Raw genomic sequence first — 25,271 nt, 5'->3', positions numbered from 1 at the left:
TTTGTATTTTTAGTAGAGCTAGGGTTTCACCATGTTGGTCAGGCTGGTCGCGAACTCCTGACCTCGTGATCTGCCTGCCTTGGCCTCCCAAAGTGCTGGGATTACAGGTGTGAGCCACCGTGCCCGGCCTTTCGAGTTTATTATTTTTAAAGATCCCAATTCTTGCTGAAATTCTTTTTCTCACTCTGTGTATTTTTCAATATATAAACCTAAGTTATTTTAAAATCCATGTTTGATAACTTCAATAATTGAATCTCCTGTAGGTCTGCTTATTTGGCCTTTTTTTTCTCTTGGTTTTTGGCTAATTGTCTTATCCCCTGGCTTGTCTGGAAATTTTTTATTGAATGCCAGATGTTGTATATAAAAATTTGAAGACATAATCAGAGATTCTGAATGGCATTATGTTCCTTCAGAGACAGTTCACTTTTGCTTGTAGCAACATTAAAGATGGGGTCAAATAACTTTAATTCTATTAGGGAATGAATATTCTGAATTTGTGTTTCTTTGTGAGGGCTGGACTGTTTCTAGTTAGATCTTTGGCCTACAATGTAGGTCTTCAAATATCTTATGTGAAGCCTTGGGTTGGTCATCAGGGCCATTCTTCTTTGGCAGGTCTTAAATTCTGATTTTTGTCTCCTAGCCTCATAACAATGGCAAAAGCTCAAGTCAACTTCTCATGTTACTGCTATTCTCTGTATTCTTCTTTTAGCCTGCTGTTTACAAATTAGCAAACGCTGGAAGAGAAAGAGTGACACTGAGTGTCAGGTTTATCTCTTTGCATTTCTCATTCTAAGATCTTAGCCCCTAGAATCCTCATTGCCTTAGTATTTATCTGATGCCTTCAAATGGATTGTTTTTTAATCCAGTTTTCTTAATTATTCTTAGCAGTAAGTTTCTGATAAATCTAGATGTTCATAGCTAGACCTTCTCATATGAATTTTAGAATTAGTTTGCCAGGTTTCATGGAAAAAAACATGAGATTTTTATTAAAATATTATTGAATTATCTGGGGAGAATTAATGACTTTATAACCTTAAGACTTCCTATTAATGAACTTAGTATATCTTCTTTTAGGCTATCTTTCAATCTTTAATGTCTTTCCCCTTTTTTTTTTTTTTTTCAAGAGACAGGGGCTCACTGTATTGCCCAGGCTGGTCTCAAACTCCTGGGCTCAAGTCATCCTCCTGCCTCAAGCTCCCAAAGTGCTGGTATTACAGGTGTGAGCTACTGCACCCAGCCAATGTCTTTCCACTTGTAATTTTCTGCATAATGGGCTTGGACACCTGTTAGATTTATTCATGGTTACTTCACATTCATATTACTATTATAATTTACACATTTTAACTACATTTTCTAGTAAGCATTCCTGAGATATATTGATTCTGTGTTCCTACTTATAATTTAACTATAGATTATTTTCCATTTTATTTTAGTTTATTTATTTATTTATTTTTTGAGATGGAGTCTCACTCTGTCGCCCAGGCTGGAGTGCAGTGGCACAATCTCGGCTCACTGCAAGCTCCGCCTCCTGGGTTCGTGCCATTCTCCTGCCTCAGCCTCCCAAGTAGCTGGGACTACAGGCGCCTGCCACCACACCCGGCTAATTTTCTGTATTTTTAGTAGAGACGGGGTTTCACTGTGTTAGCCAGGATGGTCTCGATCTCCTGACCTCGTGATCCGCCTGCCTCTGCCTCCTAAAGTGCTGAGATTACAGGCGTGAGCCACCACGCCCAGCCTATTTTGCATTTTATCTGGACAACTATATCACCTGCAAATAGAGTGTAATTAAAAATTTTAAGTCCCTACATATGTTAAAAATCTAATCTCACTGCTTTGGGATATTATCATGCTGTCAGATTACTATCTAAGATACCTAGAATAGGTGTCTCACTGAAAAGAAGTGATGATAGTGTTGCATCCTTAGTCCTGATCTTAAAGGGAATACTCTCAATATTTCATTATTAAGTATTATGTTTGCTGGGAGTAGCAGACTTGATAGATTTCATCAAGTTAAGGAATTTAACTTTTCTTTATATTTTTGCTAAGAAGTTCTGTTGTGAATACATGTTGAATTTTATTGAAAACTATTTCTGCCCCTATTCAAAATTTGCTTTTATTTTTTTCTCTTTTGCTTTGGTCCTATATTGAATGATAACCAATGATTTTAAATATTTAACCAATCTTTCATTTATTACATAATTACCAACTGGCCATGAAACGTTATTTTTCCGATATGCTGCCAAGGCCATTTTTTAATATTTTGTTTAGACTTTTTGCATCTATATTTGTAATTGAGTTTGACCTGTAATCTTTCTTTCTTGTGCTATACTTGTCTACTATAGAAATAAGGACAATACTCCATAAAATGAGGTGAGGAGTGTTTTCTTTTTTCTATTATATAGAAGAATTTGTATAATATGAGAATTATGTGTACCTTGAATATTTGGTTGAATTAGCCTGTTGTATCAGAGTTCAATCAAGGAAGCAAATCATTGAGTACTATGTAATAAAAGTAATTTATTATAGAAATTAAACCTTACATAATTGCAAGAAGAGCTGGGAAAATAAGGTACAGGAAGGGGATTTGGAGGATTAGAACAAAGTCACTGATCGGCACTCCGATGCAATGGGATGCATGGACAGGTTGGAGTTGGCAGGGAAACCCATGAAGTCAAGCACTCCCCACTTCCCAAGTGGAAAGGAGCGTCCAGTGGAGCAGGCAGGAAAGTCTATCTATGGAAGGATGCTGCGTCTGTGTCTGGTGGTGGGCCTGGAATCATCAGTGTGCATCAGAGCCAACAGTCAGGAAAAAGAGATTTAGAAAACACTAAGGAAGGGACAGTGGTGGCAATCCGCAGGCTGACAGCAACCACCACCAGCAAAAGTGAGGATGAGCTGGCACCTGTGCATCTGTCTTTTGCTGCATCTAACCACAGTAACCAACTGTATCCCAACGATATGCAGGGATGAAAGTCTGGGAAACAGTTACAGCTTACCTGGTTCACAAAGTAGAAAGCTGCCAGGCATGTAAAGCCTGGTGTTTTCCTTGTTGCTAGCATATGGCCTCTAGCTACAGAAACCCTGTCAAGTTCCAAACAGGAAAGTTTGGAATTCCTGCTTCAGAATGAACCAATGCGGAAAAGGGGTTCTCATGTAAAGACTTAAAGAATAAAGAGGAAATAAAAAGTAAAAGAAAACAAAGCAAACCATAAAATCTTGCCTGTCACAGCTACTTAAATTGACTAGATATTTTCTGTTTCTTTCAGCCTTTTGTTGGTTTTGGTTGCATGTGTATGTGTGTTTTTTAAGGATTTATAATTTAGTGCTGCTATTACATTTTCAAAGATCACACAATAATCAGTTATTCTCATGAAAAGAACATCAGTTAGAAATCAAGGCTAATAGTTGGACTGGAATCATATGGTTTCAAAAGAGTACAGTGTATTAAGCCTTTATTAGATGCTAGAAAAGAGGCCAATATGCTCATTTTTTACATAGTAGGTGATATTTAGTCAAACAGAAGCTCAATCAGGCATTGCGTGCAATGAGACCATGTGAGTTAGGGAGGAAAAGTATTCAGTCTGGAAAAAACACAAATCAAGTTTTTACATGAAAATGCTGTTCCTAAAACTTGAATTTTTAAAGAAAAAAGACATTACTGGTAAAGATGTGAAGTTGCAAGAAGAAGATATCTCTGCAGGGTGGCTTGGTGATTAAAAAACACAAAGTGTGTTTTTTCTTTAATCCGACCAGGAGCTGGTAGATAGCCTAGTCAAGGACTTAGCAGGGTCCCAGTTTCTAAGGTACCAGAGTCATTAAGAAGGAAACAAGGATTTTTCTGGTACAAAGATAATGGTATGTTATGGGTAGCCGTGTTCTCATGTCATTTCTTTTGTCATCATTGAACCCCTAAAAGAAAAAGGTGCTAAAATACAAAAATTTAATCTAAACCCAAAAGTGAGCTTTTGGAGGAAGAAAAAATATTCACACTTAGGTAAAGAAAACCTTGGGGGAAATTATGGTTATTATTTTTCTGAGGCCAGTGACTCAGCAGAAATAGACAAGTCTTCTGATCCTCCAGGATATTAATTGTCAGTGAAAGCAAAACCGAATATAGAAAAATCTAAATTAGCTGGGTGAGGTATCATACTGAATAATTAACTAATATCCACAAACCTCAAGTCACCCTCCCATCACCAAATCTTTACCAAAATTCCTATAAAGTATCCATTTGAAAACAGGTACTTCAATTTCTTTTTATTCTGATGTCTGGTATCACCAAAGTACAAGGGGTTGAGAAATGAAAGATAAACAAAGGGACTAGTTAATGCATAAACTGAATGATTCAAAGCCCCCAAAATTTAAAGTTACCATATCAGGTTGTGTTATCTGTAGTAACAATATCTTGGCTGCAAGGAAAATATTTAATTAGAACACCATGTGAAATTTTAATCTACAGAGTTGTAGATTAAAAAAATTTTTTAAAGAGTTACAAGGCTGGGCACCGTGGCTAATGCCTATAATCTAATACGTTGGGAGGCTGAAAGTCAATCACAATTCATTTTGCAAAATTACCAGCACGACCTTGCTTGAGGCCAGGAGTTCAAGACCAGCCTGGGCAACATTGTGTGATCCCCATGTCTACAAAAAATAAAAATAAAAACCTTAGCCAGGCATGGTGGCCTGTGCCTGTGGTCCTAGTTACTCGGGAGGCTGAGGCAGGAGGATTGCTTGAGCCCAGGAGTTTGAGGCTGCACTGAGCTATGATTGTGCCATTGCACACTCCAGCCTGGATAACAGAGTGAGATCCTATCCTCTCTCCGGAAAAAAACAAAAACGAAAAACAGAAACATCAGCAAGCTTGACAAATCATTTTGGTTCAACTCTAGTACTGCCTTAGACTATAATTAACTACTTAATCAGGCATACAATAAAATGTTTGTGTTTTTGGTGATTTTATTTAAATAATTAGAAGAAATTCATCGTTGTCTATAATGAAAATAAATCAGGCAATTTACTTACAATCTTGTAACTGAAAATACATACAAATTCTGTGCAATCACACCAAGAGGGAAAATTCTGTAGGGGAAAAGGACAGTAATGACTAAGAAACCCCGAAGCCTCCTGTGTAATATTTTAAAAATAAAATGTTTTCATTCAAATATTTTAAAAAATAAGCCATCTAATTCTGAAGAAATTAGTTTCTAAATTATATTTTTCATTGATTCATCACAACTCATTTTGCAAAATCATCAGCATGGACCACGCCAAAGAGGAGTTAAATGCCTACACTGTATCTTAACGGTATTGTAATATTCCAATCATTTCATGAAACTGATATAAATGTTCTGTCCAGATCAAAGAAATTACTTTGTAACTAACCAAACCAGTGTGACTGTCTGCTTTAACCCCTAATTTCTTCTGGGGCTGCAGGAACAACAAAAACAAAAATCTATTTGTATTGACTGCTGAAGACAACACAATTTACAAAGCACTGTTGTCCCAATTTGGGTTTCTAATAAGTTACCTAGTGATTCTCCCAGTACTCTTACTTGGAAATAAGACTGCAGTGAGACTGCTTAAAAGAGCAAACAAAAGCACAACTACGTATCTGTCTCCAGGCATTGAGTAGGTGATTAGTCGTAGGGATTGTGGAACCAAAACCTATAGTTTTGCTCTACTTTTGAAAGAAAAGATACTGTGCATCAACATAGTTCATTCTTCTTGACTTTCCTTTTAATTCCAGTTTTCACTGAGTCAGCTCCATTTGGTGTGGTGGGTCCAGGGCCCTTTGTTGCCATAATGGGTTAGCTGATAGGAGAGAATGGGGCTTCTCGACACCCCCTTCAAGGGTCTGTGTCCCATAAGAGGGCATATGAAAGCTTCGCTCCATTACCTGGGGACAGGAGCCCTTATCACTGGATACTGGAATCCAGCAGCCTTGCTCTGTGCCCATTCCACATAACCGGGGCTCCTGCCTCCATGAAGTTGGTTGCATTGACCCTATACGAAAGACAAAAGAAATTTCAATATTCATATCATTAACAATAGATAGGCAAGACAGACCCTAAACGGTAGTGGTTGAAGAACCGGCCTGAAAATGAGACACAAAGATAACCCATTTTCAAACTACTCTAGACACATTTTTTTCTTTTTTCTTTTTTTGATAAGCATCTCACTCTGTCATCCAGGCAGATTGTGCAGTGGCACAGTCACAGCTCACCACAGCCTCTTCCTCCTAGGCTCAGGTGATCCTTCCACCTCAGCCTCCTGAGTAGCTAGGACTACCCGGCTAACTTTTGTATTTTTTATAGAGACAGGGTTGCCATGTTAGCCAGGCTGGTTTTGAACTCCTGGGCTCAAGCGATTCGCCCACCTCAACCTCACAAAGTGCTAGAATTATAGGTATGAGACACCACACCCCACCCTGAGCCCAATTTTTAAAAAATTAAAATAGGCCAGTGCAGGGGCTCATGTTTGTAACTCCAGCACTTTGAGAGGCTGAGGTGGGAGGATGGCTTGCACCCAAGAGTTCAAGACCAGCCTGGGTAACATAGGGAGTCTCTATCTCTACACAAAATAAAAAACTAGCTGGGCATGGTAGTGCATGCCTGTGGTCTCAGCTACTTAGGAGGCTGAGGTGGGAGGATTGCTTGAGCCTGGGGAGGCCAAGACAGCAATGAGCCATGACCAAGCCACTGCACTTTAGCCTGGGTGACAGAGTAGGACCTTGACTTAAAATAATTTTTTAAAAATTAAAATAGTCTTGGTTGGCATCTTAAAATTTTTTTTAAAAGAATTACAATAGTCTTGGTTGAGGTGATTTAAAGAACTGTACTACCTGACACATTGCTCTTTAGCTTTTACTGTGTACTTCTGTCTCCCCATCTGGACCACAAATGACTTAAGAGTAGATAGAGCTCAGGTTTTTTGTTTTTTGTTTTTGAGATGGAGTCTCTATCTTTGTTTTGAGATGGAGTCTCACTGGAGTGCAGTGTTGAGATCTCAGCTCACTGCAACCTCCATCTCCCAGGCTCAAGGGATCCTCCTACCTCAGCCTCCTGAGTAGCTGGGACTACAGGTGTGTGCCAGCATGCCAGGCTAATTTTTGTACTTTTTGGTAGAGACAGCGTTCCACCATAGAGACAGGCTGGTCTCATTTGGTAGAGACAGGCTGGTCTCAAACTCCTGACCTCAAATGATCTGCCCACCTTGGCCTCCCAAAGTGCTCGGATTACAGGTGTGAGCCACTGTGCCTGGTCTGAGTTCAGAATTTAGATGTATTTCTTTTCCTTTCCCCTGGCATAGTCAGCTGCCCCTAGCATGTACTCTGCACTTAACCTGTGTCAACTGATGTCAGCTGAGCTCAGTGAAGATGGTTTTATGGAACTACACTAGTATTGTGTTGTAATGAGTTTTGCAGGAGCAGAGAAGAGACTGGCTCAGAGCCAAACTTAATCTTTTATTTCATTCCTCACTCAATCTCCCCCCACCCCAATCTCTATGCGCATTTTCACCCCAGGCATTTATGAGACAGCTGGACATGATTGGGGATGTGATCACTCATGCTGGGAGACAGTTATATGAGTGGCCCACAGAGAATGGGTCAAATTGTTTGCAGTACAGTGTGGGGGGAAAAAAAACAACAGCAAAAGAGACATTCTAATATATTCCTGAGTACTCAGCTAACTGTAATGAGTCCTTAGTTCTTTTCTAAGTTTAACCAAATTCCTGTAAAATCGTTGTGCTATTAGCTTGCAAAATTACATTATATGTGCCTCTATAGTGGGTTACCATTATAAGAAGGAATTATGCACTTTTAGCTGCTCAAGGAAAAGTAGTAACTACAAATATTCCATTACTTTTTAATAGTGCTACCAATAACAATAAGCACTGAAGCAAATTTTTGAAAATGCTGAATTTTTTCATTATCAGGGGAAAGTAATGATCCATATAAAATACTATACTATTTATTGTAGTTTTCATATTCAATTTTTAAGTGTACCTTAAATATCCAGGCCTTCGTCAGATTAGGTAATAAAGTTGTACTGAATTCAGTATTTGGGGTTTCATGGCAACATAGGTATGAGAAGGGAATTTAGATTGAGTTTTCCAAAACAAGAAGCCTATGTTCTTTCCAGAAAGAAATCTGAGGAGGAGGTTATGATAATAAGCACATTGAAGAAGGAAAAATATAGAAAATTCAATTGGAGTTGATATTTCATTAGCTCCTTTCATTAGCAGAGGAGCTGTTTTTGTTGGCTACAAGTTTCTCTAAACCTTTCCAAAGGCTCACGACACAAAGGCCTGTGAAACAGTCCTCTGGCCTGTGAAACAAAACTCAACCTGAGACCCAAAACCAAAAGGTTGATCATAATACAACTCTTAAGGGTATCTGAGTTCATTTCTATCTGAAGTAGACTGAGTTCCTGAGAACCTGGGTTGATTTTATGGTCTCTCCACAAGTGGTTTGGCTGGACTTCACAGACAGCCAGGCGTCTGGCTAAGGTCATGCCCCTGATAAGACCTGAATACTCTGAAATCCCCAGGACAATCCTCAGATCAACTTAAATTTACAGAAACACTTCCCACTAGATGGGCTGAACATGGAACATATTTTCTTGGAGCCATTTACAACTTAACTGGGACTATACCTACAGCTACCAGTATAGATCCTGGACCTTAAGAATGACCTCAAAACTCAATTCAAATCAAGGAGTCATCCATTGTGTTCTTGCTCAAAGTGCAAGAACACGGGCTGCCCTGTGACTAGAGTTTTGAGTGAACATGTTAACCTCATATAAGATAGAACTCCAGTGCAAATCAGGTCCATGGCATTTCAATACAGCCCAGCTATTCACATAGCTTATACAATTTAGTTATTTTGTTTGTGTGTGTGTGTGTGGTTAAATGAGACTTTTCATTGAAAAACAGTCAGGATCTAAGTAAAAATAACCATTCACCAGGAGCCAGGGATAAAAACTGACCATCTGCTGCCTGGCCATCCTCACCAGCCACTGGTTGACCCCCATTCTTGAGGTCTTGGTGTTCTTTTATAACCACAAACTGCAGACAACAAAAAGGAGGGAGAGAGGATATTGTTAAAATTCACAAATTATCTCAACGTACATTGAATCAAAGTCTATGGCTTTACGATGTTCATCCTATGGAAAGTGAAAGTCAGAAGAAAGGCCCTGTGAAGTTAGTCTTTCTATCTAAAGAGAGATTCAACATTCAGTGAGGAGCCTTGTGTTACTTTGTCTTAAAGCAACTAGGCACACCAATATGTTAACTGAAGAATCTATTCTAATTATGGAATCTCAGCTTTTAGGTCACGGATCCCTGGAGCCACTGATTTACCATAAGCAATCCAAGAATCCATAAGTATTCTAAGAACTGCCCATAGGCCAGGCAAATAATGTCTCATATATGTGTGTGCTACAACTTTTCATATACACACACGCACACACACATTAATAACACTCATTTAAACATGCTACCAAGTTCTGAGTAATTTGGGGCCATTAAAGGTAGTAATAATTACCAGTGCAATGACAATTTTGCAAGCTGGTTGAACAGCCTAGGGACCTAGAATTTTAATAGGAAGGAACAGAAAACAACATTTCTCTTCAGTCAACAAAATGATTACTTTTGTCATTATTTGTATTATCAAAAATTGATTGGGCACTTGCAATGCAGGCTGACCAGAGTTCACTGGCTCACATTCACTCTAGATAGATTAGATATTGAAACAGATCCATGCTACAAGGAAAGAAAAGAAGTGACCCCATACAACAGGACAAAGGACATCATTTGGTGAAGTCCTTCCTTGTCAATCAGTAACTAGTGCAAGGACTGCCCCAAGGTTTTGGCCGATCACGCTTCATTGGTTCAGAAATGGGCGCTCCACAGAAAGGAGCACACAACTCAGAAACAACAGAAAGAGGAGTAGAAAACAATCTCTTTGCCCATATTTTCCTTTGAGAAAGGTGTAGAAAGGGATGATGACTGGGGTCAATTAGGCAGAAGGCAGGGAAATGTTGGTAAGGGAAGTGTGAATCCACAGAACATGTATTTTCATTTTCTTATAATACAAATCATGCTTCATCTCCTCCTCATTGATGATCTCCTGCAGCAACACACTGCAAAATCAACACGCAACCCACTGTTTAAAGACACATGCCCATTATTTCTGTCTCAAGTCAAAATCCAACCCTCTGCACTGCAAATTTTCTAACCTCGTGCCTCTCTTCAGAAGAACATAGGTCCCGAAATTCTGGGCTGAGGTGGGGAAAGGAGCTGATAGAACTACATTTGTTTCTGCTCTTTCTTCTAGTTTGAGCGTTCAGCTCTCTCCCACTCCCACTGATATCTACAGCAGCAGTTGCTGTCAACGACAGTTATGACGGCTGTGGGGGACTGAGCTCAGCAGCCCCGGGCCTCCTAACATAGCTCTGAGCCAACAAGCTGCTCATGACAGCAGCAAATGCTTTTGATTTTTTAATAGACATACACAGATTGTGTTTCTCCTTCATTCCCATGATGATGAATTAATGAGATGAATTAAACCTGCTACTCAAAACCTGAATGAAATACCATGTAGACTGACAAGTGACATCTGGGTAATTTAGAAGTTCGCAAAGTCATGAGGCCTCAAAGAACCAACACATTCTAGAGCTTAGTCCTAGAATCACACACTTGTGGAATTGATAAAGACTGATAAAGACTGAAGGGATCTTAGAGATCATCTAATCCAAACCCCTTGTACTGAGTGGGTAGCAGAGGTCTGCATAGGTTAAAGGAATTGCTGAAGATTAGATAGCCAACTGGTGGGAGAGTAAGGCTAGAACTCATGTTCTTTCTCATGCTTTAGAGAAAAGGTCTCACTCTGTCACTCAGGCTGGAGTGCAGTGGTGCTATCATAGCTCACTGCAACTTTGAACTCTTGGGTTCAAGTGACCCTCCTGCTTCAGTCTCTTGAGTACCTGAAACTGCAAGTGTGTACCACCACACCCAGCAAAGTTTTTTTTTTTTATCTTTTTAAAGAAATATGATCTTGCTATATTGTCCGGGCTGGTCCCAAGCTCCTGGCCTCAAGCAATCCTGCCTTGGCCTCCCAAAGCATGGGGATTACAGGCATGAGCAAACTTGCCCAGCCTCTATTTTTTTCCCCCATACTTGAGTCCAACCAATAAATAAATAAATAAATAAGGAAACACTGAATGCCTATTACAGGTAGGAAAAGATGATCACCTGGTAGTCAAAAGCACAGTTACAGGAAAGCTACTTTCTGGGAATTCACTGTGAGATGGGAGCTGGGGAGTAGGGGTAATAATGTGGGAAGGACCCCAAACATTGCCTTTGCTCCTCCATAACCTCTCTCTAATAGCTCTTCCCTAAGGATTCAATCCTTCATGGACCTGCCATATATTCCAGTCTCTTCCACAATATATACCACAAATAATGCCAACAGCACACACTGAATCAGTCCTTAACTCTGACAGGTTTCTAGAAATGGAAATTCCCTTAACTGATTCAAGAATGTGTAGCCTGTTTCAAGACTGCCCTCTAGTGTTCCAAGATCAATTACTGAAGTGGATGATTTATGAAACATCTTGAATTTCCCAAACCTCTGTGCTTTTTGGAAAATATCTAGGATTGTCAGATAAAATAAAGAACCCAGTTAAATTTAATTTTGAATTTAAATTTGAACTTTCAGTATAAGTATGAATTTAACTAGGCATCCTATATTTTTATTTGTTAAATCTGGCAACTATTTTGCTACTGAAATTTAGGGAGTTGAAATGTGTGTGAGAAAAGAAATATTAAGAAAATTAGAGCTGAGTGCAGTGGCTCATGCCTGCAATTCCAGCACTTTGAGAGGCCTGGGAAGGTGGATTGCTTGAGCCCAAGAGTTTAAGACCAGCCTGGGAAACATGGTGAAACTCTGTCTCTACAAAAAATACAAAAATTAGCTGGGCGTGGCAGTGTGTGCTGGCAGTCCCAGCTATTTGGGAGGCTGAGCTGGGAGGATTGTTTGAGCCCAGGAGTTCGAGGCTGCAGTGAGCAGTGAGTGGTAGGACTACTGCACTCCAGCCTGGGCAACAGAACAAGATCCTGTCAAAAAAAAAAAAAAAAAAAAAGAGAGAGAAAGAAAAAGAAAAGAAAGAAAGAAAGAAAATAAATTAGAAGCACAATCTTGGGTTTTTAAGACATCTATCTGGAATGTATTAACTAAAAATATGGAAAGTCTTCACATAACACATACAAATCTAAGTTATAGAAAGAATCTACATGAAAGAAAAAAATTCCAAAAATTTATTGTGCCATTAAATTATGGCATTATTATAACTCATCTGATTCCTTTAGTTAATGACACAGTTCCCCCACCCTCCCACCCAGGACCTCCCTAGCTGATGTGGTCTTGGCTAACACTGACACCAGCTGGAAGCTATAACTGATTCCAGTCATTCTGAACTCAGTGAAAAAATAGAAAAAATGAATAGGGGTTAATATCAAGCCAATTCCTTGCTTCATCTGCTTTGGTCACATTACCCAAGGTTGAGGGCAAGAGGACATCCCATCCTCAGTGTCAGCAGGCCTGCGACTCCTCACGTCTCTGCTCGACTCCTCATAAGGATTCTTTGGGTTTTTCGATAGCAGCTTCTGAGTCCTGTGATAAAGCCAAAATTTGAGACAGTCTAACAACAAAACAAAATACTCAGCCCACTCAGTGATGATCAGGGACAACTAACTGCTTTTGCTACTAAAATTTAAGTACTTGTGTGGGAGAGAAGAAGTATGAAGATAACTAGGAACATAACTTTAGATGTTTAAGGCATTCTTTTCTGCAGAACTCAAAATACTTTCCAGATAGTGTTTCACTCTTTCCAAGGTTCTATGAGGTAGAGGGTGTGTGTGTGTGTGTGTGTGTGTGTGTGTGTGTGCGTGTTTGTGTGTATGTATGCCCATGTATGTTGGGGGGAATAGCCTTGCATTCATTCATTCACAGGTATCTATTGAGTACTAACTATACCGCAGGCACTGTCCTAGTACTGATGATATAGCAATGAAAAAACAACTAATTTTGCAGGGAGGAGTGGGGCAGTCTGTGGAAAAAATATCTCAGCAACTGTGTGAGGCAGACTATGTTAGCTCCATTTACAAGTGAAGCCATTGGGGCTTGGAAATGGCAGTGACTCACCTAAGGCACACAGCTACCAAGGGTAGTGTAAGAAGTGGGTCATGAAGACACAAAGCCTAGGCTGCTCTTACTGGCCCACTGCAATCTCTCACTCATAAAGAAATTAGAGGCAAAAACAGAAGGAGTGGATGACCCAAGATAAGAAAATCTCATAGTGGCTAAGCCAGGAAATACACTAGGTATCTTGCTTCCAAATCCAGTTTTTTAGAGTACTGTCTTGTTTGACATTCAACGCTAAGTCTATACAGGGCACGGTGTCATTCACTAGGGGTGGGGGTGGGGAGATTTAGCATGGAGATGGATCCCCATCCTCAAAGCAGTAGCCTCTAGAGCAGTGCATCTGTGAGACTCCACAATAACACCACTGTCCTGGGGCAGATAGGCAGCTTAATTGCCTCTAGGAATGCAACCCTCTGTCAAAAGCCCTACCTGGACATTCCAGGAAGAGTGATAAGGATAGGAGGGGCTGCTGTGAATCTGGCATCACAGACAGTACCAAGAGATGGTATGGGTTATTATGTGTTTTAATCAAAGGCTTCAAGGAAAAAAATTGAAGCAAGTGGCTAATATAAACAATTCCAAAGTTGCAAAGGTACAACGTTATAATTTGTACCAGTCAGAATGGCTATTAATAAAAAGTCAAAAAAAAAAGATGCTCATGAAATTTTGGAGAAAAGGAAACACTTATACACTGTTGGAGAGAGAGTGAATTATTTCAACCATTATGGAATTATGGAAAGCGGTATGGTGATTCTTCAGAGAGTTAACTGCAGAACTACCATTTGACCCAGCAATTCCATTACTGGGTATATACCCAGAGGAATATAAATCATTCTACCATAAAGACACATGGATGTCAATGATCATAGCAGCACTGTTCGCAATAGCAAAGACACAGAATCAACCTAAATGTCCATCAATGACAGATTGGATAAAGAAAATATGGCACATACACACCATGGAATACTATGCAACCATAAAAAGGAATGAGATCATGTCTTTTGTAGGAACATGGATGGAGCTGGAGGTTATTATTCTTAGCAAACTAACACAGGAACAGAAAACCAAATATCACATGTTCTAACTTATAAGTGGGAGCTAAATGATGGGAACTCAGGAACACAAAGAAGGGAACAACAGACACTGGGGGCTACCTGAGGGTAGAGGGTGGGAGGAGGAACAGGAGCAGAAAACATAACCATTGGGTACTGGGCTTAATACCTGGGTGATGAAATAATCTGTACAACAAACCCCAGTGACACAAGTTTACCTGTGTAACAAACCTTAACATATACCCCTGAACCTAAAATAAAAGTTAAAAAAAAACCCACAAAAAAACAAAGTTATAGTTTGTGATGAAATACTTCCTGTTGATTTTCTTACAAGGGAGTCCTTCCAAGAAATCACATGTATTAAACTAATAATATTAGAATACTTGAAAAATTTATTTAGTTTCACGAACATTAGTCTTTTTTGTTTTGTTTTGTTTTTGAGACAGAATCTCGCTTTGTCACCCAGGCTGGAGAGCAGTGGTGCAATCACGGCTCACTGTAATCACTGCCTCCCTGGCTCAAGCGATCCTCCCATCTTAGCCTCCCAAGTAGGTGGTACGATAGCTGTGTGCCACCATGCCTGGGTAATTTTTTGTAATTTTAGTAGAGGCAGGGTTTTGCCATGGTGCCCAGGTTTGTTTGAACTCCTGGGCTCAAGCAATCTGCCTGTCTTGGCCTCCCAAAATGCTGGGATTATAGACACGAGCCACCACACCCAGCACACAAACAATTAATCCTTTGAGAGACACAGAAGACAAACGGTATCAAACAAGCTAGACAAGACAGGCAAGGAATGGTATAAGGGAGGAAATAACTGATTTTAACCCTTTAAAGAAAAACAGTTAGCATGTCTAACTTAAAAACTCAATGTTAGAGCTGTATTTGTTGGTATAGTTGAGTATGACATGGCAACATTTAGACTAGCAGTTTTAATTTGATCTTGTCAGAATTGATCTACAGTGCAAACGTAGTTATGCACATAGCTGAAACTTTGCGGAGAGGTAAGCAGGTACACTGCTCAGAATTGTTAGGTAAATAACCATAGATTCACTCAGAAAGAATTGTACAACTCTGGATGCATTTCAGTGAAGAGAAAAAGAAAGGGTGCTGATGAGCTTTCTTTTTGAAGGAATAGTCCTTTCACTTCTGATTTTTGGATTATGAGAGTCTGAAGTTGAAGATACTCTTATATGTATGTAAAGTCTATAGTCATCTTTCAGCTGAGCTGGTCTTTGAATTCCAAGTTTAAAAAGCCAGCAATTTGCCATTAGCTTTCAATCCAGATCTCTGAAAAATGCCAACAGAACATAAGACATACTATATCATAACACAACAAATAGGAAAAAACACTTAATAATTATGGCACACATGAACTTAAGTTTCTAGTTTCCATTTTTTTTTCCTGCCTTTTGGCAATGATCCAATGGGATGAACCATTGATCATTCAATATTCTTTCTACACATATCCAAGATATTGATTACACACCAGGCTAAAAAGTACAATGTTATCGATGGACTACTGAATTAAAATGTCAAGTTTGTGCCTAAGAATCTTGTCTCTCAAGAGGTGGTAGAAAAGGGCTTAGAGCATATGACTCTTTTGGGGGAAGGTTACAGTTCATAAAAAATCAAAATAATAACAGATAGCACTTATTAATTCCTATATGCCAGACCTACACTAAAGCCTTTACTTAGGTTAACCCAATTAATCTCACAATAACCCTTGAGATAAGTACTATTCTTGTTCCTACTTTATAGTAAAGGAAATTAATGAATACAGAGGTTAGGACACATGTCTGGTGTTATTTAGACACTAACTTGGATTTGAACCTGTATAATCTGATTCCAGAGCCTGTGCTCTTAACCACTACACTAGGCTATAGCAGGATCTCTGATAAGTACATCTTGGCTGATATGTTGAATTTTCCAGAACACAAGACAGTTGCCACTTGAGTGGTTGTGTAGTACCCATAAATGTGGTTAAATTTTTATCTACAGATGGTGGCAGATATTTTGTACATTCTCAGAGAATTGGGACCTATTAGTCAAGTGGGTCTTAGGTCCTCCAGCCATGAAATGATAAGATTGAACTAGATAATTCCATAAAGTCCCCTTCAGCCCTAAAGTTTTATGACTCACTGATTTTGTACAACACAAACTATAACCGTACATAAAATGCTTTTCAATATTGATGATAATAGAGGAAGCAGTCCTACTTTCTAAGAAAACAGAAAATGAGCAGTGTGATGCCTGTGCCTGCACCCTAATGTAGTGTTAGTTTTAAAGAATTAAATGTATAAATGTTATTGTCTACAGTTTTTAATTGTTAACTTGAAATTATTAAAAGCACAAAATCTGAGGACCACAAATTTCCTTCCAAATTAGGGAAGATATTGATTTTCTTTTATGACAGTTAATATTTTGTGGAAAATCAACTCAATGGAAGGCAGCAATGAAAAATTATAGTTATGCAGGCTATGGGGGGAGCATATAATATTAAACAAAGAGAGTGGAACGCAAAACCATATTGTGATTGATAAATAACACATATACTATGAAGGTGTATGGACAATGACTGGAATGGAACAAGGAAAAAGTAAAAGCACTGATGTTTCAGAGCAATGAAATCCTGAGCTAACAGTAAAAATTCTACTGTTATTTCACCTTTTTTTTTTTTTTTTTTTGACATGGGGTCTCGCTCTATCGCCCATGCTGGAGTGGAGTGGCACGATCTTGGCTCACTGCAACCCCTGCCTCCCAAGTTCAAGTAATTCTCATGCCTCAGCCTCCCGAGTAGCTGAGATTACTGGTGTGCATCACTACGCCTGTTACTTTTTGCCTTTTTAGTGGAGACGGGGTTTCACCATGTTGGCCAGGCTGGTCTCGAACTCCTGACCTCAAGTGATCTGCCTGCCTCGGCCTCCCAAAGTGCTGGGATTGCAGGCATGGGTCACTGCACCCAGCCTATTTCACGTTTTAAATGTAGTATGTAGATGTACTGTCTCATACATCTCATCTCAAGGAGACAGGCATTCCCCTGGGAGGTCTTAGAAAGAGGTTTCCAGTACCAAAGGAAAGACAGGGTCACCTGTAGTAGTGGGCCCCCCACAGGCTCAGGAGGAGCAGCACGACAAGCACCACCACGCAGACAGCCACCACGATGACCTTCTGCTGCTGCCCGTGGCCAGCGTGGCGCAGTTCCCACCACTTCAGGTCTCGGTACTGACATCGCTCCCCGATGTAGCCAACAACACAGCTGTGACAACACACAAACAGAGGTCATCAGAGATGCCTGGCCAAAAACGCTGATAGTTTTGACACTCAGTATTCAGCTCTCTTTCAACCTCTGCATTTCCAGACTCAGCTCTTTGGAAACATATAGAAAATCCATCAGGGGTCAGTTGAAAGCGCTATGATTTACAAGTTAATGCAGCATGGACTTCTCCCTTTCGTCTGTTTGCTCTGGGATTTATGGGGGATTATTTGCATACTGCCTCTATAAGGCATTACAGGACATTGATTAAAGATCAGTTTCTGTTAGGCTAAAATCCTGAGGAGCCACCTTTTAAAACCAACACAAAGCAACTCTGCCCTAAGAGCCAAGGGAGTTTTGGAAACAAATGTTTGGCCAGATTGCAATGAGTATAGGTGAAAGGAAAGGAGAATTTGAAGGCAGAATTCCTCACTCGAAACCAGGCTATAAAAGAAGAATGTGTACAGTTGCTGAACAGAACACATAACCTAGTCTGCAGAGAAAACTTTTTTCCTTTTAAAAGAAAAATCACTGCTAGTGCAAGGGAAGACCCAGTACAACATACATACAGGCATTTGCCTATTTTCTTCAATGAGGGAAAAAGCTCTATGGAGGAAAAAGGGACGTTCACCTACAAACACCCTGCTGTCCCATTAGTGAAACTGTCACTAGAGTGAACTGCTGAACTTTTTTGAAGTAAATGAAGCAATGCTGCCATCTACTGGGAATGTGCATTTCTAGAAACGATTACGATCTCAGGTAAACATCTGTATTCTATTATCCTTTGCAAAAGCATCAACTTTGAAAAACATCCTATTAAACACTCTGCAATGCCCACTTATTAAAAATTCCTCCCTTTGGTCCCTGGATCAACTATTTATTCATCCATGTCCCCACTTTACTCCAAAAGGACTTAATGGAATAAAAATACAGAGAACTGACACCAGTGCCCATAGTGAGAAGAGGCAGCATGGAAAAAACACTGGACAAAGCTCCAGAAGATCTGGGCTCTAGGCCTGTCTCTACCTTTAGCTGGTCAGAGGGACTGGGCAACTCACTCACAGAGGAAGGAGGGAAATGGATTAGTACTTGTTAACCATCTTGTGTGTTTGACATCCTGCTAGGCACTTTTACTCATTTTATTTTTGGTGGCATATTCCTGTATTATGGATAAGGAAACTGAGGCTCAAGGAGTTTGTACAACGTCACACAGCTATGAGTGACAGGTTTGACTCCAATGGTTCTCTGATTTCAAAGCCTATGTTCTTTCCACTATACCATGCTGCTTCCAAAAAGAGTTTTATGCTCTATTCACCTCTGAAAAGCTATCTTCTGGAACTAACCATGCAAGAGATATCAGGATCTGAGTGCAGAAGCATAAAGGACCATCATTCTTGCAGGCTTTCTTGGATGCTGTTTTAATTCTAGCTATCTTTGGTTACAGCCATTTACTATCGATGCCTAGCAGCACCACTTTTAAACTGTTGGATGTTAATGGGCCACACCTCTGATCCTTTCAGAAAGTCTGGGGTCTTGAGGAATATGTCAGTCCCTTAGCCAAGAGTCCTGGAGATCCAAGTCAGCTGCAATAATAGAGCCTCACTGAGTCTTATAAGGCCCAGAATAGTCATTCAGCATTTTCCAGGGTGGGAGGAGGACACAGGATACTAGTTCTTTGGTTATGAATTAGTTCTTCTGTTAAACCAAACAAAAGATTCTCTGGCCAAATAAGTTTGCCTTTCCATAGTCAAATAATTTTGAGACATTCTAGACTCAATACAGATAAACAAGGCTTATTTTATTTTATTTTATTTTATTTTTTATGGACAGGGTCTCACTCTGTCTCCCAGGCTGGAGTGCAGTGGTGCCATCACAACTCATTGCAATCTCAGCTTCCTGGGCTGAAGCGATTCTCCCACCTCAGCCTCCCAAGTAGCTGGGAATACAGATGTTGCCACCATACCTGGCTAACTTTGGGAGGCCCAGGCGGGTGGATCACGAGGTCAGGAGATGGAGACCATCCTGGCTAACACGGTGAAACCCCATCTCTACTAAAAATATAAAAAATGGTGGCAGGTGCCTGTAGTCCCAGCTAGTCTGGAGGCTGAGGCAGGAGAATGGCGTGAATCCGGGAGGCGGAGCTTGCAGTGAGCCGAGATTGCGCCACTGCACTCCAGCCTGGGCGACAGAGCGAGACTCCATCGCAAAAAAAAAGAAAAAAAAAATTTGGTAGAGATGGAGTCTCACATGTTACCCGGGCTGGTAAACAAGACTTTTTAATGTGTTGTGGTATATACTATGAATCAAGAATTGAGGGCTAGACAGAAGATTAGAAATTATGGTTTAGGAGTCACGCAGCTGGAGGCTACAAGATTCTGAACCTCCCTGTACTGCTCCTAAGATCAATGCTTGAGATATTCTGTAGACCCTGCACTTGATGGATCAGCTGACACCACCCGGATCAATTAACTGGCTCATCTGAAATTATGGCCCCCACCCAGGAACTGACTCAGAACAAGAAGACAGCTTCAACTCTCTGTGATTTCATCCCTGACCCATCAGCACTCCTGGCTCACTGGCTTCCCCTAACCCACCAAGCTGTCCTTAAAAACTCTGATCCCCGAATGCTCAGGGAAACCAATTTGAGTAATAATAAGACGATGGTCTCCTGAAAAAAAAAAATTGAGGGTAGAGTATGATGCATCTCTCAACGTGATTTGACCATACAGCCTGTTTTTAAAAAGCATTTCACAGGACTGATGTTGGGGGGTCTTGGTCTAAAGAAGACCTGTTCAGAAGGGTGTTTGGCTGAAAGACAGAATGAACGAGGACCTCCTCTGAGCCCAGAAGGTTTGGAGCCTCCTGAGCATCTCCAAACCAGGAAATCTTCGAGGAATACCTTGGGCATGGAGACTCCCAACTCTCACTTCCTCTGCATAACCCCGGGGGCACCCTGTGGTTTCTTGTGGCTGAGGGGAACTTCCAGTGCCTCTAAGAAAGGAAGGAAGAGCTGGCTCTTCCAAAACCTGCTTACAGCATGAAGAGCACTCTGTACAGAATGACACCTGCCTAGGAAGTGTTTCTAATAAAAGTTGGACTGGTAAAGCACTTCCTAGAGACTTGTTATTATGGAATTAATAAAAGATAAGGTGAGGTCATCAGGGCAGGAGGAGGCAAGGGTTGAATAGTTAATTAAACCACATTTTTATTAAATATACAATTTAAAAACAAGGTTATGATCCAGATTACTGTGAACTCTGGTAATATTTTAAATATTGCTTTAGGTTCAAGGTCCTTCAATTTGAGTCTTATCTCCAGTTTGTCATTTGTAGCAACTCATGTTTAAAACATTATCAGGGAAATATGATATTTTCATCAGGATTTAATGACAGAAAGAAAAGCAGTGTGTTAAAGAGTTCATCAATCATTTAATAAATGGATGTTATCAGATCCAAATGAAAACATTGTTCTAAATGCAGTATGTAACCCTGTAGTACCCTTTATATTATTATAATGATTTTTATAATCTAAAGTATCATGGAGGAAAACAACCATGACCTAATACATTCGGACATTTATTTTTGTAATTTCATTATTTGGGATGATCAGAAACAATGAACAGGCAAAATCAATTAGATTCTTAACATTAAAACTAGCAATAACTATTGCAAATACCCAATTTATCATAGGTTAGGAAATATGAATATGAAAACAGAATTCTATAAGGACTGAGTCATTTTTACTAGTATTCATGAGCAATTTTTCACTATTTTTGTCATGCGGACATGATTTCTAGTGCAAGGCCATACACTTTGTCACAGAATATAGCTTACTCTTCCACAAATTTAGTCATTCTGTTCATTATTACTGATGAAATAAGAGAAGACTTTAAGGTTATAGTAGCTATTTGTGAGGATCAGACTATTTCATCACCCCTCCCTCAGGCACAGAGAAAATTATCAATGGATCAGGAGCCTGACCCTGGGAGACCTATTAGTTTTTTGGTATCTATCAGTTTCCTCCTATTGCCTTGAAAATATGAAATGAATTAAAAGTAAAATTTGAGGCAGAACTGGCTATTGTGGGTTTGGGTTTTGTTAAAGGGTCCACAGGAAAGGTTTTCGGAGTGAACACAGTGGGAATGCCTCATAGTTTTAGGGCTTCCTCAAATCTCCTTTCCAGGTTGACACGTCACCCACTGTGAAACCCTTATGGGGGCAAAAAGGGAGCAAAAAGCAGCAGCTGCAGTATCAGCAATTGTTACTGAACAACGAAATGTAAAAGTCAACTGTTAGGAAGTGAAGAAAAAACATACATATGATTAGTTTTGAAGAAAAATATTTTTGGACTCTGGCAAGAAGTCCAGTGTGAATATGTACCAAACTTTTGTAAATCCAGAAACAGATCACGGATGCTCACACATAATATAAAGCACATTTGATGGAAAAAAAAAAGTTTTAAGGAATTATCTCACAAACCTAAGTTTTTCAACCAGGATGAGACATTTAATCCCTAGACTGTACTAGTAGTAACATCAAATTATTTCAGTAAAAGGGGAAATCACCAACTCCTTAGATTTATACTTATCACCGGTAACTAGAAGGGGGCATCGTGATACACAAGGAGCATGCAATGAAGTGCACACACGTGGTTCATATGTGTATGTTTATATTTTTCCAAAAGAACACCTAATTGCAGAAAACCATCCTGAGTGTAAATTTTACAAATTAGCTACAAGTTATGGACTGAATAGCATCTCTCTGTGCCATCAGCAAGACAGTTTAACTTACTTGCATGCATACTTGTCCAATGCTTCAATATACATGCACACACCATCATGGAGGCAGTACCCATCGTGGGACAGGGGACATTCAGAGTCACTATTTCTTACGGAATAGTGGTGGTCATCTTCCCTGAGGTGAGGGGGTGGAGTAGAGTCTAAAAGAACCCAAGACATTACTTTTACTTTCTGAATGGATTAGTGTCTTTCAAGTATCAATATCAGGAACTAGTTTCTGTGAATAGTTTGTGACATAAATCTTTTAGTGACAGAAGAACTACTAGAAGGGACAATAGTTTCACTTTCCTAGCTAGACCTTAGTCATTCACTATGAAACCAGCCGTTCTTCCTTTGGGCTCAGTATTATCTGATACATAAAGCATATTGGAGGCAGGTAAAAGAACACCCAGTCCTAAGTCGCCATGTGAATTCAGAGTCACTGATCTCATAAAAACAAACCTGTCACACACAAACATACACTAACCATGTGAAGTGACAGTTAGCTTCAAGGTCTCACTGAACAACTGGTAACTCTATGGTTTAAAACCTACCCATCAATGTGCAGTCCATTACCTCCAATATCCTGGAGTCTCGAAAATTTTTTCTCACAGTGCTTTCTTCTAAAAACTAACCTTCAGAGGAGCCCTCAAGGACAAGACTGTAGCAACTCTGACCGGAAGAAAATGTTCCCGTAACAGAGGGCATGCCAAAATATAATAGTAAAGTCTCTTTTATTGAATGGTTCACTGCTCCTTAAAAGGTAAACATGTGCAGCTGACTACATAAATATAAGCAGTTTTTCAGTACCTTTAAGAAGAGCAAATTATTTGAGAAAAATAATATGCTAAAAAAAAAAAAAAACAGAGACCAAGTAAGCACAGAATTTTTCTTCTTAGGATGTTTTCTGCTTATAGGGCTGACAGACAAAAAGTGGGCAGTGATGGGAAAGACCCCCATCCTGGTCTCCAGGGTCTAGGTGAAGCCAGCTCCCCTTCTGGGGTGCTGATGGTGAGATGTTACTGCTGTTATGGGAAGAAGATTCAGGAAGCAGGAGTCAACCATTATGAATATTGAGAAAAGAAAGAGAAGAGAGCTGGAGTTCTAATTCAGAACAAGAAATACTGCCTTTTTAAAGTAATATTTTAAAATCCTTGAAAGTGATTTAAAATGCTGAGTCCAGACATTCTCACCGACCTGCCTAGCCCTGCAAAATTTATCCAGCAGCCCCACAAATTGACATTACAAATAGTGAGATTAGTTGCACAGTTAGAGAGAGATACCCATGTTCCCATCTTTATTGGATTGTGAGTAATAAAAAAGGATTTATTCCCGATGCTATTAAATTAAGAAAACTTGGACCATTTCAAATTCTCAAGCCCAGCATCGTCCTAATCAGGAAAGCCAGCTCTGCAGCCTGCCTGAACTGAATGATTTTTAGAATCTCTAATGCAAATAGAGATTAGGGTATAGAATATCCCCGAGCCAAGTCCCTCCCCTTCACTGTAGACCACCCACCAACCTACCAGGGCAAATCAGTCCTGGTTCAGACAGGCGTCCAGCACACATGCAGGTATAGCCTCCCTCTGTATTTGTGCAGCTGGCATTCTCTCCACAGCTGTGCACCCCCAGTTGGCACTCATCAATATCTGTCAGAAAAGACAGAGTACGGGAGAGAAAAGTGGGGTACAGAAAAAGAGGGTTTTATAGTTGGACAGCCTCTGGAAGAGGAGCTTCATCAGCTTCTGTAATGCTATATGTTCTCAGAGACCTATACATTTTTTTAATATATATTTTTATTATACTTTAAGTTCTAGGGTTCACGTGCACAATGTGCAGGTTTGTTACATATGTATACATGTGCCATGTTGGTGTGCTGCACCCATTAACTCGTCATTTATTTTAGGTATATCTCCTAATGCTATCCCTCCCCCCTCCCCCCACCCCACAACAGGCCCCTGTGTGTGATGTTCCCCACCCTGTGTCCAAGTGTTCTCATTGTTCAATTCCCACCTATGAGTAAGAACATGCAGTGTTTGGTTTTTTGTCCTTGTGATAGTTTGCTGAGAATGATGGCTTCCAGCTTCATCCATGTCCCTACAAAGGACATGAACTCATCATTTTTTATGGCTGCATAGTATTCCATGGTGTATATGTGCCACATTTTCTTAATCCAGTCTATCATTGTTGGACATTTGGGTTGGTTCCAAGTCTTTGCTATTGTGAATAGTGCTGCAATAAACATACGTGTGCATGTGTCTTTATAGCAGCATGATTTATATTCCTTTGGGTATATACCCAGTAATGGGATGGCTGGGTCAAATGGTATTTCTAGTTCTAGATCCCTGAGGAATCACCACACTATCTTCCACAGGGGTTGAACTAGTTTACAGTCCCACCAACAGTGTAAAAGTGTTCCTATTTCTCCACATCCTCTCCAGCACCTGTTGTTTCCTGACTTTAAAAATATGGAACGCTTCACGAATTTGCATGTCCTCCTTGCGCAGGGGCCATGCTAATCTTCTCTGTATCACTCCAATTTTAGTATATGTGCTGCCAAAGCAAGCATAGCCCTATACATTTTTAGATTTAAGGGGACTTTCATGAATGTTGGAGAGATGAACTAGGTCCTACAACGCATGCCCATGCACGTGTTGTTTTCCTTTTTTGTTTCCGTTCTTTCTCTCTCTCTGTCTTTTTTTTTTTTTTTTTTAAAGAATCTTGCTTGGTTACTAAGGATGAGGTACAGTGGTGTGATCGTGGCTCATTGTAGCCTTGACCTCCTAGGGTCAAGCAATTCTTCCAGCTCAACCCACCAAGTAGCTTGGACCACAGGCTTGCATCACCATGATTGGTTAGTTCTTGTTTGCTTGTTTGTTTTTAATTTTTTTTTTGTGGAGAACAGTGTTTCACTGTTGCCTGTTGCCCAGGCTGTCTCAAACTCCTGGCCTCAAGTGATCCTCCTGCCTTGGCCTCCCAGAGTGT

General features: G+C 40.0%; 1 protein-coding gene and 1 non-coding gene across 2 annotated transcripts in view; both read right to left on the bottom strand.

Moving 5' to 3' along the window:
• Positions 1-3,435: 3,435 nt before the first annotated feature.
• EGF (epidermal growth factor) overlaps positions 3,436-25,271 on the bottom strand; it is a 99,782-nt gene continuing 77,946 nt past the window's right edge. Inside the window, exons 19-24 of the mRNA XM_003830021.7 lie at positions 23,813-23,935; positions 22,300-22,447; positions 17,345-17,512; positions 12,556-12,673; positions 8,988-9,066; positions 3,436-6,003 (exon numbers count right to left, since the gene is read on the bottom strand). Of these exons, the coding sequence (XP_003830069.1) occupies positions 5,750-6,003; positions 8,988-9,066; positions 12,556-12,673; positions 17,345-17,512; positions 22,300-22,447; positions 23,813-23,935 (890 nt within the window). The 3' untranslated portion in view covers positions 3,436-5,749. The remainder of the gene's footprint in view (positions 6,004-8,987; positions 9,067-12,555; positions 12,674-17,344; positions 17,513-22,299; positions 22,448-23,812; positions 23,936-25,271) is intronic.
• Positions 24,749-24,851, bottom strand: LOC112439789 (U6 spliceosomal RNA). The gene has a single exon (XR_003028009.1). It is a non-coding gene; the product is annotated as a U6 spliceosomal RNA (small nuclear RNA).

This window comes from Pan paniscus, chromosome 3 (assembly GCF_029289425.2).
Source record: "Pan paniscus chromosome 3, NHGRI_mPanPan1-v2.0_pri, whole genome shotgun sequence".
Taxonomy (NCBI): Eukaryota; Metazoa; Chordata; class Mammalia; order Primates; family Hominidae; genus Pan; species Pan paniscus.
This window is presented reverse-complemented; position numbering and strand designations above follow the sequence as displayed.